This window comes from Scyliorhinus torazame, chromosome 2 (genome assembly GCF_047496885.1).
Source record: "Scyliorhinus torazame isolate Kashiwa2021f chromosome 2, sScyTor2.1, whole genome shotgun sequence".
NCBI lineage: Eukaryota > Metazoa > Chordata > Chondrichthyes > Carcharhiniformes > Scyliorhinidae > Scyliorhinus > Scyliorhinus torazame.
Window position 1 is genome coordinate 236,082,636 of NC_092708.1, and position 19,561 is coordinate 236,102,196.

The following is a 19,561-nucleotide window of genomic DNA, read 5'->3' on the forward strand; positions in this document are numbered from 1 at the left end:
TCGCAGGGCAGGGGGTCACAGCAGTCCACCTCCACTCTTGCTGTACCATCTGGGGAACCATCTTGGCGTAGTGTTAGGGCCCATAAGGACAGAAAACTAGACACGAGCTAGGTTGGCACGGGTGCAGGGCACCGTTTAGTTACAGGGGCTAGGGCACAGACTGTAAATAGACCGTCAGCGGCATTGCCCAGGCGCTGGCCGACGTGGCACAGACGCAGAGTGGGGTGGTCCAGTCCCAGGAGATGACACAATCACTGGCTGAAGTGGCACAGACCCAGAAGGTGGTAACACGGTCGCAGCGTGGTGTGGTCCACTCCCTGTGCTCCATGGCCGTGAGCATGCAGGTCCTGGTCGCGATGGCAGCGCCCGGTGGTGGGGGAGTCTCAGGGAATAGCTTCTCTCGCATACCTATTCCATGGAATAGCCACTGAGCAACCCAAGAGAGTAGGAGGTGATGGAACCCGTGTCGGTGACTACCGCAAGTGGGCAGCGGGCAGAACAGGGTGGCACCACACCACCTGGGACACCCGAGCAGCTGCCGGGCCCATCCAGGCCTGGTTGCCCCAGAAGACGTCCGCCAACGGGGACCCAGATCGCAGGGTGGGAATCACAGCAGCCGCCTCCACTCCTGCTGTACCATCTGGGGAACCACCTAGACATAGCGTTAGAGCCCGTAGGGCCAGAAAGTTAGACACTAGTTAAGTTGGCACGGGTACAGGATACAATTTAGTGATAATGGTTAGGGCACGTATCTGTATATATGTTGTCACATTAAACACTTATTCACAACGTTACAACCTGCCTCGTGTTCTGGCAGATGGGTGTGCGGGTTGGGCCCGTCTGGGTCCGCCGCAGTAGAGGCTGGGAGTTGGCAGACATTGGGGATTGGCTTAGCTCAGGGGCTGCATTTCAGCCTGCACACATTGCTCCGGTGTCCCACCCACCCCTGCCACCCCAGGGATTCGATGGGACCGTGAAATGGAATGGCCAGTTCGCATACAGGTATCACCCAGGTGGATGGTGAAAAGTGCTGTACAATTGTAGAAATCTGACCCTATTTCCAGTTCTCTCCAGCTTTGATAAAGAGTCACCCAGACTGGAAACACTATCTCCCTTCTCTCTCCCCAGATGCTTTCTGACCTGCTGAAATTGTCCAATATTTTCTGTCTTTGTTAAATAAAAGTGCTAACTCAGTTAAAGGTGGAGAGGAGTCAGGACCTGATGTGATACATCCACGGATCCTGAGGTAACAGATGAAGAAATGATGGAGGCACAATAAATGATATTTTAGGTTCAAATTAAAGTGAATGGACATTGGAGGACTGAAGAGGAGCCAATTTAATGGCTCCATTAAAAGAAGGGCATATCCAGATCATTACAGGCCAGTTAATAGCATTGTAGAATAAAATAGTACAGGAGGCGGCTATTTGGTCCATCGTATCTGTGCCACATTTTGGAAAAAGCAATCCAATTAGACCCTCTTTCCCCAGAGCCCAGCAATTATTTTCCAAATATTTATCAAACTCAGTTTTGAAAATAATAATTGAAACAGTTTCCGCTGCCCTTTCAGGCAACACATTGCAGATCACTACAACTTACTGCATGCTTTTCCTTCTTGCTTATCTTGCCTCTGAATTTCTTTGCTAATTGCTTTAAATCTGGCTACTGGCAACAATTTCTCCTCATTTACTCTATCCAAACTCGCCAAGGTTTTGAAGACCTCTATCAAATCTCCCTTGATCTAAGGAGTACCCAGTTTCTCTAAACCTCTCCACACAACTGAAGACTTTAATTTCTGATGCCATTTAAGTCAACCTCCTCTAGACCCTTTCCAAGGGTATGAACTTCTTCCTAAAGTGTGATGCCCGGAATTAGAAACAATATACTACATTTGATATTAGTATTTAATGTGACTTAATTAGCACAAAGTGTCCCTTCAAAATGAATAGGGTCATTGTGAAAACTTTTTAAAAAGTAATTCCTCAGATTTTTATTACTGAATGGTATAATCTAATTTGCACTTGGAGCTTTCTGACACAAACATTTCAAGTTCCAGCGAAGAGACAAATGTGCTAAATCCGGTCATTAAAAAAAAGTTGCTAATTATAGTTTGATAATTGCCTGCCTGAAATGCCAAGACTATGAGCGAAATTATACTCATACTGCAGAAACTTTGGTGCCTAAACATTGCGCAATCAAGAGGCATTATCAATAATAAAATTGTGTTGTACTTGCTGTCACATTGAATCTAGTGTTCATTACTAGCTGTGTAGGGTTGCAAGTTCATTCTAGGCTGACTGGTAAAATGCTGTACAGGTGGAAATTCTCCCCACCATACTTCGAGTTCCAAAGCTGGACATATTGAAGTATAGTAAAGCTAGAGTTTCTTGGATAAGTAGAGAAATTAAAACATCTTAAAGAAACATATAACACATCCAGATGTATTTATACAAAAGAAAACTAGGGAAGTATGGACTGGAATAACTATCAAGGAGACATGAAGACAGACCGTCAGATAACAAATTATTTACTCAAATAATTTCTGCAAATAAAAAACAAAATACATTTTTAGAAGAAAGAATGCAGCAAATTGTTGAAGAAAATATTATGAGGTTGATGGAATGGGAGAGATATCAAGGCTTTAGGTCAAGTGCTGGCAAATGAGATTAGGTAGACAGGTCAGGTGTTTTTCATGCATTGGTGTGGAATTGATGGGCCGAAGGGCCTCTTCTGCACTATTATTCTGTGATTATTGAGTATTTTGTCTTGGTTTTCTCAGAAGAATGCCATCAAATGAAGGGAAAAGGGTAGAGTAATTACGATAATTACAGATCAAGAATGAACCCTGAAAGAAAATGAGTGGAACTTCTAACTGGAAAAGACGCTAGACCCTTTTTGGCACATGGCCTGGCATACTTATAGCAGAGGGCTGCCCACGATATTTCAGATATCCTTGAATATTAATGTTCTGACACTAAGGGTTGCCAACATAACACCCTCTGTTCTGTAAGACAAAACAATAAGTCCAGTAACCTCAGACCAGTCAGCATATCAGTGGCAGATAGGGGGCACGATTCTCCGAAATGGAGACAGAGTGTTCGCGCCGTTGTGAACGCCGTCGAAACGGCCCCTATCTCGACCGATTCAGGGCCCGAAAATGGGCTAGGAGCGGCGCCGCGTCATTTACGCGTGCCAGGCCTTGGCGCCGCATAAAGGCGGCACCGCATACATGACGCGGCCAGTGCCGCATAACTGGCGTCACCCACGCATGCGCGGCTGCCGTCCTCCCCGCAAGAAGATGTCAGACGGATCTTGTGGGTCTGCGGAAGAAAGGAGATCCTCCTTCAGAGAGGACGGCCCGACGATTGGTGGGCACCGATCGCAGGCCAGACCCCATCTGAGGCCCCCCACGGTGCACGATCAACCCCTCGCCCCCCCCCCACCCAGCATTCCCGCGCTGTTCCCGCTGTCAGCAAACAGATGTGGACGGCGCCGGGGGGAACCTGCCGTTTTGGGCAGGCCGCTCGGCCCATCCGACACTGAGAATCGCGGGGGTACCGGTGAATCGCCATTTTGGCTGTCTCGGGCGATTCACTGGACCACGCCGCGCAAAACACGATTGTGCCGATCTGGCCGCTTCCGTGAATCGCGGGAGGGCGTCGGACCGGCGTCGCGGGAAAATTTGGTGACCCAGGCGATTCTCCAAACCGGCGCGGGAGTGGAGAATCGCACCCAGGGTTCTGGAATGCATCAGAACACACCATTCAGGACAAGACGAATACTCAGTTAAACAGAGCAGGATTAAGTAAGGGCAATTAGAATGGATTTGTAAAAGACAAGTAGTGACAATTTTAAGAATTGTTTGAGGATATAGTGGAATGTATTGATAAAGGAAATGCCATTGATGTTGTGTTCAAAAGGCATTTGAAGGAGGTTTGTTGATATAATTAGTCATGCAACATAAAAGCAAGTAGGCAATAAATAAGCTGGTGAGAGGACAGTAAAGAGTTGAGTCATCTGGATTTTTCACGATTTCAAGAGATTTAGACAATGGTGGCCCTGGGAAGGGGGTACTATACGGGGCTATTTTGGAGGAGGAGAAGGCTCCGCTAGAAGGGATCAAGGCAAAGTGGGAGGAAGAGTTGGGAGAGGGTATGGAGGGGTTCTGGTGTAAGGTGCTCCGGTGGGTGAATGCCTCTACCTCGTGTGCGAGGTTGGAGCTGATACAGCTGAAGGTGGTGCATAGAGCGCACCTTACAAGGGCGAGAATGCGCCTGCTCTTTGAGGGGGTAGAAGATGTATGTGAACGTTGCGGGCGGGGGGTGGGCGCAAACCACATTCATGTTTTGGTCCTGTTCAAAGCTGGAGGTTTACTAGAAGGAGGTGTTTAGGGTCATCTCTAAAGTGCTGCACATGAAACTGGACCCGGGCCTTCAGGAGGCCATATTCGGGGTGTCGGACCAGCCGCGGTTGGAAATGGGTGCGGAGGAAAAACGACTCATTGATCGCCTGAAGACAGATCCTGTTAGGGTGGCGATCAACCTCTCCATCCTGTGCCCTGGTGTGGCGGGGTGGGGGGGGGGGGGGGGGGGGGCCTGCTGGAATTCTTGACGCTTGAAAAGGTCAAATTTGAACTTTCGAGAATTGGATCACATCGAACATTGGGGGGTTGGGGGCTGGGAGGGTTGGGGGAGAGAAGGACTGTATGTGTTAATGGTGACTATGGGTGATTCCTGATTCCTCTTTGTCATTTGTTTATGTTAACATGCGGGCTAATGTTTGGGGGTTTGGTGGGAGGATGGGATCGTTGTTATTGATATGGGGACTGACATTACATTCGTTACTGATTATTGTTTATAGTTGGATATACATTTGGGAGAAAAGCGAGAATAATTAAAAAAAAAAAAGAAATGTGACCCCGGGGTTGGTGTTGGGACCACTTCTCATTTGGGCTGTGGTGCAGTGGTCACAATATCAATATAAAAATGGAAAATATAGAGTAGTTTGAATTCGGGTCAATTTTGTTGCTTGGTCAAATGGATCATCAGATGAAACTTAACAGAAATCTAAAGTGATATATTTTGGGAGGAGGGAGAAGATGAGAAAATACACATTAAATGGTGAAGTTCTAAATCTAGGTAGTGTCTCAAAACTGGCAATGTCAGTACCTGGTTTAGCTCAGTGGGCTAGATTGCTGGTTTGTGATGCAGAACAAGGCCAGCAGCGCGGGTTCAATTCCCGTACCAGCCGAGAATTCAGAATTCTCCCTCTGTGTACCCGAACAGGTGCCGGAATGTGGCGACTAGGGGCTTTTCACAGTAACTTCATTGCAGTGTTCATGTAAGCCTACTTGTGACAATAAAATTTATTTACATTTACCCAGTCCATGCCGGATTTTGGATCTTGCCATTTTCGGGTTGGGCAGTTCAGTCATGTAGAATGTTGAAGGTATGTTTTTCAAGTTAGGATTGTGAAGGGGAGTTTTAAAAGAAATAGAGACAATACTGCAAGAGAAGCCAGTAAATTATTTGGGGCTGTTTCAGATCCGTCCGTCAGTGTGACTTTGCCAGAAGCACATTATGTGCACGTAAATAGGGTTCCTGTTGCACTTGGTGTTGGAGTGGGAGCAGTTCCAAAGAATTTTGCCAGCCTTGCAGTCAGATCAAATACATTGGGGAGGACGGAAAGTCAGGCGATGGCAGAGTCATTCAGACTTGAAATGTTAGCTCCGTTCTCTCTCCACAGAATCTGTCAGACCTGCTGAGAGTGTCCAGTATTTCCTGTTTTTGTTCCAGATTCCAGCATTTGCAGTAATTTGCTTTAAAGAATTTGCTTTAATAGCTTTAAAGAATTGTCCGGTTTTCACACATTGCCAGTCTTCAGATTGCTGGATCTGAATGGTACCTGCAGGATTAGAGACACTTCGGCTTGTTAAATAAAGATTAAAAAGGGTGTAGCCTATCAAGGAAAAAACAGTAAATATTGAACCTACATAAAACAACGGTTATGCTATTGTTGAGATATTGCATTCAGCTTTTGAGTACTTTTACTTCAGGAAAGGTGTCCAAGACCTGAAGAGGTTGCAGGTGAGAATCAGATAGACATGAAGAAGAAATAACTCCAATTAGGAGGAGCTGGAGAAATTGAAGTGCAGGGCGCTATTCACCATCTTTTCCCTTTTCGGTTAGCTAAATCCCTCACTGATTTTCTCACTCGTTTACTCTGGAAACAATTACAATAATCCCTTCTTTTTAAACTTTAGTTTTCCAATCTCAAAAATTTCCTTTTCATTGTGACAATTGTGTCAGAAACAACTCTTTAAACCTTACACAAAGTTTTTATAACCCAAGATCAATCCAATACAGAAACAACTCTTTAAACCTTACACAAAGTTTTTATAACTCAAGGTCAATCCAATACAGGATTGATCATAATCATTTCAAATATCACAAATTCCACCATCTCGTTCGCAAATGAATGAATTTGTATCTATTAAATTCACCACGTTTTGTTACAAATATCCTGGAATTGTGATTCCAGCCAGTGAGCGTGTTTCCAGGTTTTTAACTTGAAACAAAACTATTAATTACACTTCTCTTTCATAGGTATATTTTCATAGAATTTACAGTGCAGAAGGAGGCCATTCGACCCATCGGGTCTGCACCAGCTCTTACAAAGAGCACCCTACTGAAGCCCACGTATCTACCCTATCCTCGTAACCTCCACTTAACATTTTTTGGACTCTAAGGGCAATTTAGCATCGTCAATCCACCTAACCCGCACATCTTTGGACTGTGGGAGGAAACCGGAGCACCCAGAGGAAATCCACGCAGACACGGGGAGAATTTGCAGACTCGGGGAGAATGTGCAGACTCCGCACAGACAGTGACCCAAGCCGGGAATCGAACCTGGGACCCTGGAGCTGTGAAGCAACTGTGCTAACCACTATGCTACCATGCTGCCCCTTTTGACTTTAATCACTGAAATTATCACAAAAACACAATGTCAGACAGAAAACATTAAAACCCAAAGTACACAAACAGCATTCAGACACAAAGAAACATAGCACGTTTTAAAATGATAACCAAAATGAAGTACATCACACTCTAGTGATGCTTGCTTTAAACTTCTGAAATGCTTGTAATTAAAACTCAAAAAGCAAGGTTAACTTAAAAAACCTCAAAATATATAGCCCAAAACAATAATAAAACAAACCTATGAACACACACATAGATTCCCACAGCTCATAAATTTCAGTTAATTCTCAGCATTCTCTCACAGCTACACGTTCTTAGTGACAGAAAACACTACAAACTCTCAATCCCTTACTAAAAATTTAATTGGGCCCCCACAAATCCACAATTAAACCGAGTATTAAATTAACACATGCACACTCAGTAAACACATTCATAATTCCATGCACTCCTAGAAATCACTTCTGTAATGAGATAAACCCAAAATGTCAACGGTATCCCTAGGTTGCGAGCTCCAGGGAAAAGAACATAAGAACTAGGAGCAGGACTAGGCCATCTGGCCTCTCGCGCCTGCTCCACCATTCAATGAGATCATGGCTGATCTTTTGTGGACTCAGCTCCACTTTCCGGCCCGAACACCATAACCCTTAATCCCTTTATTCTTCAAAAAACTATCTATCTTTATCTTAAAACATTTAATGAAGGAGCCTCTACTGCTTCACTGGGCAAGGAATTCCATAGATTCACCATCCTTTGGGTGAAGAAGTTCCTCCTAAACTCAGTCCTAAATCTACTTCCCCTTATTTTGAGGCTATGCCCCCTAGTTCTGCTTTCACCCGCCAGTGGAAACAACCTACCCGCATCTATCCTATGTATTCCCTTCATAATTTTATATGTTTCTATAAGATCCCCCCGCATCCTTCTAAATTCCAACGAGTACAGTCCCAGTCTACTCAACCTCTCCTCGTAATCCAACCCCTTCAGCTCTGGGATTAACCTAGTGAATCTCCTCTGCACACCCTCCAGTGCCAGTACGTCCTTTCTCAAGTAAGGAGACCAAAATTGAACACAATACTCCAGGTGTGGCCTCACTAACACCTTATACAATTGCAGCATAACCTCCCTAGTCTTAAACTCCATCCCTCTAGCAATGAAGGACAAAATTCCATTTGCCTTCTTAATCACCTGTTGCACCTGTAAACCAACTTTTTGCGGCTCATACACTAGCACACCCAGGTCTCTCTGCACAGCAGCATGTTTTAATATTTTATCATTTAAATAATAATCCCTTTTGCTGTTATTAAAGAGAAACAAATTAAAGTTTTAACTGGTTTAAAATTTCAACCATAATACAAGTCATCAAGCAAAGAAAAAAACCTTAAAACATAAAAGACCAGACTACAGGGGGTTTACTAGCCATCAGTTCACTGACACAAAAACAGCCCTTACAGACACACAAAGAATTACATTCAGACAGGAAAAGGATTTATATTTCAGCAAAATACATAGATAGTTATGTAATTTCTTTCTTTTTGTTGCCTTTTCACACAGCTCACAATATAATTCAGAGGCTATGAACTTATTTTCTTCGAACCTTACTTATGACTAGGTGGGATTTAGAGAAATAAATTGTTTTAGGTTTTGATCCGGCACACAAGTAGTCAGTCATCTCAGTGAAAAGGGAGCGCATCTCCTGTAACTGCCGTCAGTAACACTTGCTGTTTTCCCAATTCCCCCTTTAACTCCAATAGCTGAAACCTACACAAGGAGTGACCATCTTCTCTGTCAGGCTGCCAGCTGCTTCCCTTAAAGACCCTCTGGCATCACACAGCTTCTGTGAGCACCTCTCATTTATTCTGTTACTTTATGAGCTCCTGCCCGAGTTGCTATACCTCAACCAAGGCAACTCCATGCAAACTGAATATACTCTGCAGTATTGTAGCTGACTGCTCAGTTCCTAACCCGAAAGTATGAACTTGTCTCTCCAAACCATTTATCTTATCTTTCTGCTGGAATTGCTTTCTCAAATTCTCCACGTCCTCCTCATTGTTCAAAACTCCAAAAACTTCTAAGCATGGTAATATGCTCCATAAGCCAAAGACCCATTGCCTCTTTGCTCTTAACTTACTCACATCCATCTGCCTCTTTACTACATTCAGACTCGTATGCTGGTTCCTCAAACCGACACACTGTCTTCCGGTTTCAAATGCTGACATCCCTATCTAATGGGTGGTAAAATGAACACACTCGCCCATCCTCTGCTGTCAGCATTCGATCTGGTGCCAGTATCCAATATTGTGAGGATCCTGCTGACTACATCAGATTGTTGGGTTAAGGATTGAAACCACTCTGCAAGTTGCAAAAGTGTTCACAAGCATGCTTGTAGGAACAGATTTCATCTCCCAAGCATGCTTACAAATAAAATGTCTGCTACTGCAATCTATGGACTACAGTGGTTTTAATTATTTTACCACAACCTCAAACCAAAAAGGCCAAGTGATGGAGTATGACTGCTGTGTCAGAGATGACACATGTAGAGGAGCACTGAGAGTAGCACAAGACAAGTGTGCATTCAATAAATGACTACCCCCCATCTCACAATGAGGGGTCCCCAGCACCCCCCAAACACCTGTGCAGGCACCCTGGCCCAATCACCATCACGTGGAAAATGCAGTTTGGCACCTTAGCAGTGCCAGGCTGGTACCCAGATGGTGCCAGTGCCAGGGTACCACCCTGCCCAAACAGCATGCACCTGGAGGCATCCGATCCCCTGGGGGCCCCCACGAGTGCCGGCGTCTGGTACTTATTTGTGGAGACCAGTACTGAATAGCATTCGTCGAGGTGAACACCACACGAAACTGCATATGAAATGAAAATCGCTTGTCACAGGTAGGCTTCAAATGAAGTTACTGTGAAAAGCCCCTAGTCGCCACTCCGGCACCTGTTCGGGGAGGCTGGTACGGGAATTGAACCGTGCTGCTGGCCTGCTTTCAAAGCCAACAATTTAGCCCTGTGCTAAACCAGCCCCTGTAATATGAGCTGTCTAGCTCTCATATGCAGATTAGCCAAGTGAGCCCACCAAGGGCGGGATTTACATCGCAATGTCTCGCGAGATCACATTAGATCTTCCGAGGTGTTGGGAGCTGGGTAGATACTGGGAGCGGGTCTCCTGGCTTCCATCGGCCACGCTGCACCATGGCGCGCTGCTTTCTGGGCGCAGCATGGCTATTCGATTGCATCCAATGGCACACACGGTCTCACGAATGCAGACATAATAAATATAGTATACTTTTACATATTAGTTAATTCAGTCTCTAATTTATGATTTCCATTCCCTCATGGGTCTGGCCTGTGGTTTCTTGAATGCATTTAATGATTATGAAGTTAAAGTGAAGATCTTGTAAAGTGAATGGGTTTACAGCAAGTTGCAAGGTTTCTTGTACTCTAATATCCAAGTGGATGCTTCTGGGAACTATGAAACTGGAACAGGTTAAATACTTTGGCTGCTTGATGAGTTGCAGCTAGTTTCAAAATCTGGATCTCAGACTGGCTGATGATTAATGGTTCTGCTGAGTCCTGGGACAATACTGCCCTACTCATGGGCAACCAGGGATGGGCAATAAATGCTGGCCTAACCAGCGATACTCACATCCTGTAAATGAATAAACAGAAGGGTGTAATCGCTGAAGCCAGCTTACATCACATAACGGTTGGGTTAACACTTGAAACCCACCCAGTCTAGTTTGGGCAGGGAAACCATCATGATACAATGGGCAGTTGATAGTGGCCATCGAGTTTCGATCCTTTTTGTGCAGCACGAAGTATGGAGACAGGCAGTCTGGAAAATTCCAGTCTTTAGGTGTTGGCCCATTCTTAAACAATTGTGTGAATTTGATAAATGGCTGAGATACCCTCATCACTGTCCATACTTAATTGGGCATGTGCTAGAGAATTGATATGGTCTGTAGTCAAAATGCCAAGTCATGTGATTTGTGGCAGCCACCTTAACTGCTTGTGGCCAGTTTTGATTGAAAGTACATATGATCTGATGTACTGAGCATGACAAAGTTCTTCCACCTCAACGGATGGATGCATTTTAAACACTAGATTGTATTTACTAGGTGGGAATAAAAACAAAATCCCCCATGACAGTTGTGGTTCGGTGCATGGCACTCTTGTCTCCAAGTCAGATGGTTTCAGTTTCAACTCCTACTGAAATGTCAAGTTTGATTATTCAATGCAGTATTGAGTGAATGCTACGTTGCTGGAGATGCTGTCTTGAGAGATGTAGATTCAACTACTTGGATTAGCTCAGAACATTGAACATGGATTTGGCTGTCAGGTGGAAATCTGATTGATTGGACCATTCTATATCAATTTTCTGGCTTCATTTCACTTTCCTTGGCTGCAATCAAGTTTCCTTAACACCCTGGAATCAGGAACAATTAATAGACAAGATTCCCATAAACTGATTAGTGTGCAGGAAAGCCAAAGAATGCAAGAATAGATAGTGTTGATATAATAGAACATCTTCCAATATTAAGATATCACCTTCAAGGAAAAATATAATTCAGAAAAACGGGAGGTGTTTTATGCTTTCAGGAGTGAATCCAAGTTCTCAAATATCCACAACTTTGCATGTAAACAAACATTTTCCTACTGAAATATAATAAATCTCGCTATAGATCCCAAGTGACCAGCATTGCAGTTACCGACTGTGGATTTCTACAAGACACTGGATTTCCATGCCATTATAAAGAGGACCTTCAGCGAAGAGGATGTGAAAATGAATGTACATTTTGTTTAATTATTGTAATGCATTGTGATAGCATATCATAATAAAAAATTTGTTTCTTTGTACCAAAATGTCTTTATTTTAATTGTTTGTTTCTTGAGCATTTATGGTCCCTATACAAGTTCCATACTCCGATGTGGCTCACTGGCCCATCCCTGCTGTGATTCAACTGGAGTACAATTCTTGAGCATTTTATACTTCACAGCAAAGCCAACAATTGAACAATGACTTACTTAACAGCTGATTTGAATTTAACTTAATTTCCCACCATAGATGGTGAATGCAATCTACAAAGCAATTTGTTAACACCAACTACATACTAAACTAGCTTGTAACCACTTCTACACTGGCTTGGATCAGAAAATCATCATGAAGGAAATGAAGGAATGACCATAGTTAAGAGACTGTGGACTCAGGGTGGCTCGTGGCTCTTAGAATTTTAGGTGTCCATATAAAACACTGCATTTTACAATTGCTTCTTGAAATGAAATGAAAATCGCTTAGTCACAAGTAGGCTTCAAATGAAGTTACTGTGAAAAGCCCCTAGTTGCCACATTGCGGCGCCTGTTCGGGGAGGCTGGTACGGGAATTGAACCGTGCTGCTGGCCTGCCTTGGTCTGCTTTAAAAGCCAGCTCTTTAGCCCAGTGTGCTAAACCAGCTACTGTAGGCTTGGGTATTAAATGATGGCAGTGAAACTTTGGTTTTCGTTAATAGGCAGTTAGCTGGCATACGGTTTACAACCTGTATTTTGGACAAGACAACATCCACTCACACCCTTTTAGGACTAAGCGTGGGCAAAATTCAACTGCAGGTTTTGATTTCTAATCCAACCACTGTCAGATGAAATCAAAAATTTCCAATGAAATATAATATTTAGTCGCTTCACTTGAGAGTAGAGAACTTGAGCTTTGCTGAAAAAAGACAGGGTGTCAAAGCTTTTTGTCATGCACTCATCAGGACAGATGCAAGAATGCAAGATTTCAAAGGGAGGACCAATGCATACTGCATGAGAGAAGGGTGTTGATTATTTGGCAAGTGGACTGATTGGTCAAGGCACCGCCATGGAGAATGCACAAGGACAGTTACCCACCCCAAAGCTTTTTTTTTTTTAATTGAAAAAGATGCAATGCTTGGACATTTCCAGGTGCTATTGCTCAACAAACGTGAAACTTCACCATTGCCAGTGTGCTTCGATTCCAACAGCACAACTCAGAACCTCATACAACTATACTAACAGGTGCATAGTGTAGCCTGGAGTATATTAAGTAATTAATTAGTTAGGCACTCCATAAGCTCCCTTACAGAATGCAAAATAATTAAAAATATTTCGGTGGTTTTGAGTTGCACATCAAATTTTACACAATTACTGCCAAGTTGTGATGCAGGGTCAGAATGCTTTGCAAGTGGAAAATAAATGACTTAAGTCACACCCTCTATTTGGGCAGCCTCCATGTAGAAAACTGTTCCTTAGCTGCTCTGAATCTGGTTAGTGATGATCGTGATTTGTCATGCAGTATGTAAATGCACGCATCAGAATGTACGCGAGAAAAAGAGTTTAATGGTGTTAGATTCAGAAAGGTCACTACATTTTGCCAATGTTTATTATGTTTTGTTAAATGTTACGAATACAATCTTGCTCAAAAAAAACCTTTTCCTCTCTCCCACAAAACCACATCTTTGTGATTATATAATTATCGGTTTTCAAATGTTGCAATTTGGGTAATTCCTGTTGTAAATGTACCAGGCACTCAACTCTCCCAATACCGGGGTGTGGGTTACAGATTCACAAAAAATGGAGTCAGCCCAAAACATCGAAACCGTGAAAAATAAAAAGGTACCAGAATGATTCCCAATTACAAGCTATGTCAATGGACTGGAACAATTTCTATTGAAACTGAAAAATAAAAAGGTACCAGTAACAATTCCCAATCATAAGCTACGTCAATTAAAAGTGAAATACTCTTGTATGAAGTCTTTTGGATACGCCCAATACTGATGGCTTTAGGGTCTGTCTTCTGAATGGAATTGAGTATTTCCCTCGTCAGTGGCCTGGGTCCAGCAGCTAATTATTCCTCAGTTTTTGCTTCCATTTCATCCGCATCATCATCTCCGTCAACCTCAGCATTCTCTCGCTCCAGTCGCTCAAGTTGTCTTGCCAGTTCTGTCTCATCAGTATCTGTAACCACCTTGGGCTGTGAAGGCCATATAAAAACAAACAACTCGTGAAAAGTATGAAGACACTTGGTATAACTTAAAGATTATGTACAAGCTCCCTTCAAAGAACAAAATGAAGAATTGAAAACAATTTGAAAGCTTGCCACATTCCATTTCAGTTTTTTCAAGCAAGAAATCCAATCACATTAAAAAGCAATTCTGACAGAAAATGGAAACTTCTGTATTGATTAGCTGTTTAAGTAAATAGAGGAGAAAGTTTTTTCCTCATAATAATAATCTTTATTAGTAATAGTAATAATCTTTATTGTCACAAGTAGGCTTACATTAACATTGCAATGAAGTTACGGTGAAAAGCCCCAAAGTCGCCACACTCTGGCGCCTGTTTGGTACACAGAGGGAGAATTCAGAATGTCCAAATTAGTTTCACAAGTAGACTTACATTAACACTGTAATGACGTTACTGTGAAAATCCCCTAGTCGCCACACTCCGGCGCCTGATCGGGTACACGGAGGGAGAATTCAGAATGTTCAATTCATCCAACAGCTGGTCTTTCGGGACTTGTGGGAGGAAACCAGAGGAAGCCCATGCAGACACTGGGAGAACGTGCAGACTCTGCACAGACAGTGACCCAAGCCAGGAATCATACCCAGGTCCCTGGCGCTGTGAAGCAACAGTGCTGACCATCATGCCACCCTACTTGCTTGCTGGGTGCTTAAGCACACATCTATCACTATACTGAAGGTGAAGAGCAAGGACAATTAAATAGAAAGGAATCTCATCCCATTATCAAGTTGGCTTTTCAATAAATCAGCTGAAGTAAAACAATGGAGAGAGGTGCATTTTGATCAGTTAAAACAGAGTATGTACAAGAGCAGTTGCTCCCTTTCTGTCATCTCGTGCTACATTTTATCTGTTCCTGACCGTCTGAGCACTTTGAGATTGGTCCAGGTGGTTTGCTCTCCTTGTCCTTAGGAAAACTTTGGCTTCCACTTCACACTTCTCCTGAATGAATAAGGAACCAAAAGTGCAAACCACCAAGTAAGCAGCTCACCAACTTGACCCTTATCCAAGCTATTTGGACCTGGTTTGCAAAGTTCAAAAGGTACATTCAACTTTTAGCTACTGCGGTTTTTGGACCAGCAGGGCAGTGCTGTTCATAGAGTATGGAGTTGCATGACACATACTCAAACCTACAATAATATCTAAATCCTGCTTGTTTGTAGGAATTGGTACAGTGGGAAAGCAAGGACTTACATTTAGAAGCATCTCAAGAAAATATGGCACTAACCTCCATCTGGATGTTGAACACTCCCCTTTTCTCCTCAATCCGCTCTTTAATTGCAGACATGGCTTGGTTCAAAACAGAAAGGCCCTCTGTTCGCTCAAGTGTTGTGGTAGTCATAACATACCTTGGAGGAGCTATTAGATTTATCTAGAAAAGGAAGTACAAATTAAGTACCAGTGAGATTATTTGAGAATGCTCATCTTTACCCAAGTGCAGGAATTGAGAATGAAGAAGCGATCAGACACCATACTTAGTATGAAAAAGGGCTTTCAAAGTTATAAATTCCACCTGAGTACTCTCTATAAATTAGGCTTAGCTGATACGGATCAAGCCAATCTGAAATACAAATAAAACAATGTACTTTCTACTCATTTCTTCTGAAATTTTATCCAATTGCTATCTGACATGTTTTTCATTACCCGATAACCTTTTACCTATGACCACTGGACCAATTCTTCAAACAATACCAAATGACATGCAGATATTCAAGGGTTTTCTTGTAAGATTAAACAAGATTGCACGTCAATATTCTAAAATTAATCAAATTCCTTTTCACTGCTGGACCAGATTACCCTGGTTCTGGATATGGCAAATGGGAAAGATAGAAAGAACAAAGGGTGACAAAACAGATGCTAAAAGGAAGTATGTAAAGAAACTCTCAAGGGATCAGTATCAATACAAAAGGTTTTGACAACTATATTTGTAACAAAAAACATGATGATGAGCCTGACCATCAAACTTGATATCAGTAATAGTTGATGAAAATAAGGAAATAGTAGACACGTTGAATTGGGTCGGTATTTGCAATAGAGGGAGCAGTTAACATGTTGAGAATTCCAAGGAAATCAACACTGAATCAAGGACAAAATCACCAAAAAGTAATCATAGAATACCTACAGTGCAGAAGGCCATTAGGTTCGGATCTGCACCGTCCCTCTGAAAGAGCCGCTACCCTATTCCGGTAACCCATCTAGGGGCAATTTAGCATGGCTAATCCACCTAACCTGCATATCTTTGAACCGTAGGAGGAAACTGGAGCACCCTCATGCAGACACGACACACAAACAGTTGGAATCAACCCCCCCAGCTCTGTGAGGCAGCAGTGCTAGCCACCCTGTAAGCAAAATTAGATGGTTTCCATCACAAGGTTTTAAAGGAAGGTGAGAACATTAGATGCCACAATTATGATCTTCCAGACTTCCCTAGATTAAGGAACTGTTCCTTTAGATTGGAAAATTGTGCATGTCACTTCGCTATTTGAGGAGGAATATCCAGGGAATTATAGACCAACCCAAATAGGTTGTCAAGAAATCACCAGAACCTAGAATTAAAGATAGGGTGAGTGAACGCCTTGAAAATGTTAAACAGATCAGAGCTAACCAGCATGGATTTGTAAAAGATAGATCATGCCTGATGAACTTAATCTTTTGATTGAGATAGTAGACAGGGACACACTGTGGGCTTCAGAAGGCACTTGATCAAGTCCCTCATAACCGACTATTGGCACAAGTTGAAACCCGCAGAACTGAAGGCAAATTGTTGACCTGGTTTGGAAATTGGCTGAGTGGCAGGAGTCAGAGACGAGAGGTAGTGTTCCTATGCATCTCATGTTCTTGACCTCTTCGGTGGTAGAGGTTGTGGGTTTGGAAGGTGCTGTCGAAGGAGCCTCCGTGAGTATCAGCCAAGAGTTATATAATAATATTACAACTGTGTTACCTTCCATAATCATTTTCAGATAATTACAACAGAATTGCAGTTTGCTCTGATAGAAAAGTATAATACACTCGAGCTTAAAATTGTCCCCATTCATGTACTTTTTTTAATGAGTGTTATTTCTTCACTTGAGTTGAATGTTTTTTTCACTTGAGTTGAATGTTAATTATGAAGCAACAGTAGAACAGTTAAAAAAAAAACCTGCGGTTATGAATTCTTTCACAGAACCTCACCCATCAGCCTACCCCTCCGGGCACAAACTCGGATGGAAGACCTTGCATGTTACAACACGAACAGTTTTATCAAAAAAAAAGTGCTTTCAAAAACAAGCATGACTTCATTTGCCACGAAATGTATGAGATCAAATCTAGGTTTTAAAAAATCCAAATTAAGAGCCACTCCCTACATAGATGGATCAATGCCCTACCCAACACAAAAAAGTCTATGCGCGAATAGACTTTATGGACATAGGAGAAAAACGAGAACTCCTTACTCCTAGGTCTACTGAATCTCCACGGGTCCACACCTCCCATCTGCTCCATAAAATCCTTAAGCACCTTGGCTGCTGCCGGCCTCCTACCAGTCCTGGACTTCGACCTATCCAGCCTTGGTTCCAACACCGTGTTAAAGTCTCCCCCCATTATCAGCTTTCCAGTCTCTAGGTCCGGGATTCGTCCTAGCATTCGCCTCATAAAGTTGGCATCATCCCAGTTCGGGGCATACACGTTTACCAAAACCACCATCTCTCCCTGTAGTTTACCACTCACCATCACGTATCTGCCCCCGTTATCCGCCACTATAGTCTTTGCCTCGAACATTACCCGCTTCCCCACTAATATAGCCACCCCCCTGTTTTTCGCATCCAGCCCCGAATGGAACACCTGCCCCACCCATCCTTTACGCAGCCTAACCTGGTCTATCAGTTTCAGGTGCGTTTCCTGTAACATAACCACATCTGCTTTAAGTTTCTTAAGGTGTGCGAGTACTCGTGCCCTCTTTATCGGCCCGTTGAGCCCTCTCACGTTCCACGTGATCAGCCGAGTTGGGGGGCTTCCCACCCCCCCCCCCCCCCTTGCCGGTTAGCCATCATCTTTTTCCAGCTTCTCACCCAGTTCCCACACAGCTGTATCTCCCCCAGGCGGTGCCCCCCCGCCCATCCTCTCCCGTACCCACTCCCCCCTTTCCCCAGCAGCAGCAACCCAGTAATTCCCCCCTCCCACCCCCCCCGCTAGACCCCCCGCTAGCGTAATTACTCCCCCCATATTGCTCCCAGAAGTCAGCAAACTCTGGCTGACCTCGGCTTCCCCCCGTGACCACGGCTCGCACCGTGCGACGCCCCCTCCTTCCTGCTTCTCTATTCCCGCCATAATTATCATAGCGCGGGAACCAAGCCCGCGCCTCTCCCTCGGCCCCGCCTCCCATGGCCAACGCCCCATCTCCTCTCCCTCCCCACCTCCCCCCATCACCACCTGTGGGAGAAAGAAAAGTTACCATACCGCAGGATTAGAACATAAAACCCCTCTTCGCCCCCCCCATTCGCCCCACCACTTTGTCCAAACGTTCTTTTTCATAATCCACTCATTCCAGTTTTTCTTCTACAATAAAAGTCCACGCTTCATCCGCCGTCTCAAAGTAGTGGTGCCTCCCTTGATATGTGACCCACAGTCTTGCCGGTTGCAGCATTCCAAATTTTATCTTCCTTTTGTGAAGTACCGCCTTGGCCCGATTAAAGCTCGCCCTCCTTCTCGCCACCTCCGCACTCCAGTCTTGATAAACGCGGATCACCGCGTTCTCCCATTTACTGCACCGAGTTTTCTTCGCCCATCTAAGGACCATTTCTCTATCCTTAAAACGGAGGAATCTCACCACTATGGCTCTGGGAGTTTCTCCTGCTCTCGATCCTCGCACCATAACTCGGTACGCTCCCTCCACCTCCAACGGACCCGTCGGGGCCTCCGCTCCCATTAATGAATGCAGCATCGTGCTCACATATGCCCCGACGTCCGCCCCCTCCACACCTTCAGGAAGGCCAAGAATCCTCAGGTTGTTCCTCCTTGCGTTGTTTTCCAGTGCCTCCAACCTCTCCACACATCGTTTCTGGTGTGCCTCCTGTATCTCCGACTTCACCACCAGGCCCTGTATATCGTTCTCATTCTCGGCTGCTTTCGCCTTCACGACCCGAAGCTCCTGCTCCTGGGTCTTTTGTTCCTCCTTTAGCCCTTCGATCGCCTGTAGTATCGGGGCCAACAACTCTTTCTTCATTTCCTTTTTTATCTCCTCCACGCAGCATTTCAAGAACTCTTGTTGTTCAGGGCCCCATATGAAACTGCCACCTTCCGACGCCATCTTGGTTTTTGCTTGCCTTCCTTGCCGTTGTTCCAAAGGATCCGCTGCAATCCGGCCACTTTCCTCTCCTTTTTCCATCCGTGTCCAGGGGGAACACCCTCCTGGTTTACCGCACGGTGTTTTTAGCCGTTAAAATTGCCGTTGGGGCTCCTATCAAGAGCCCAAAAGTCCGTTTCACAGGGAGCTGCCGAAACGTGCGACTCAGCTGGTCATCGCCGCACCCGGAAGTCCTCCTTCTTGTATCTTAACCTCTCTGTGGCACTTATTGAAT

The 19,561-nt window shown here is 44.1% G+C and overlaps 1 protein-coding gene across 1 annotated transcript in view; it reads right to left on the bottom strand.

Moving 5' to 3' along the window:
* Nucleotides 1–13,308: 13,308 nt before the first annotated feature.
* LOC140396523 (eukaryotic translation initiation factor 2 subunit 1) overlaps nt 13,309–19,561 on the bottom strand; it is a 59,272-nt gene continuing 53,019 nt past the window's right edge. Inside the window, exons 7-8 of the mRNA XM_072485227.1 lie at nt 15,235–15,378; nt 13,309–13,962 (exon numbers count right to left, since the gene is read on the bottom strand). Coding sequence (XP_072341328.1) covers nt 13,837–13,962; nt 15,235–15,378 — 270 coding nt within the window. The 3' untranslated portion in view covers nt 13,309–13,836. The remainder of the gene's footprint in view (nt 13,963–15,234; nt 15,379–19,561) is intronic.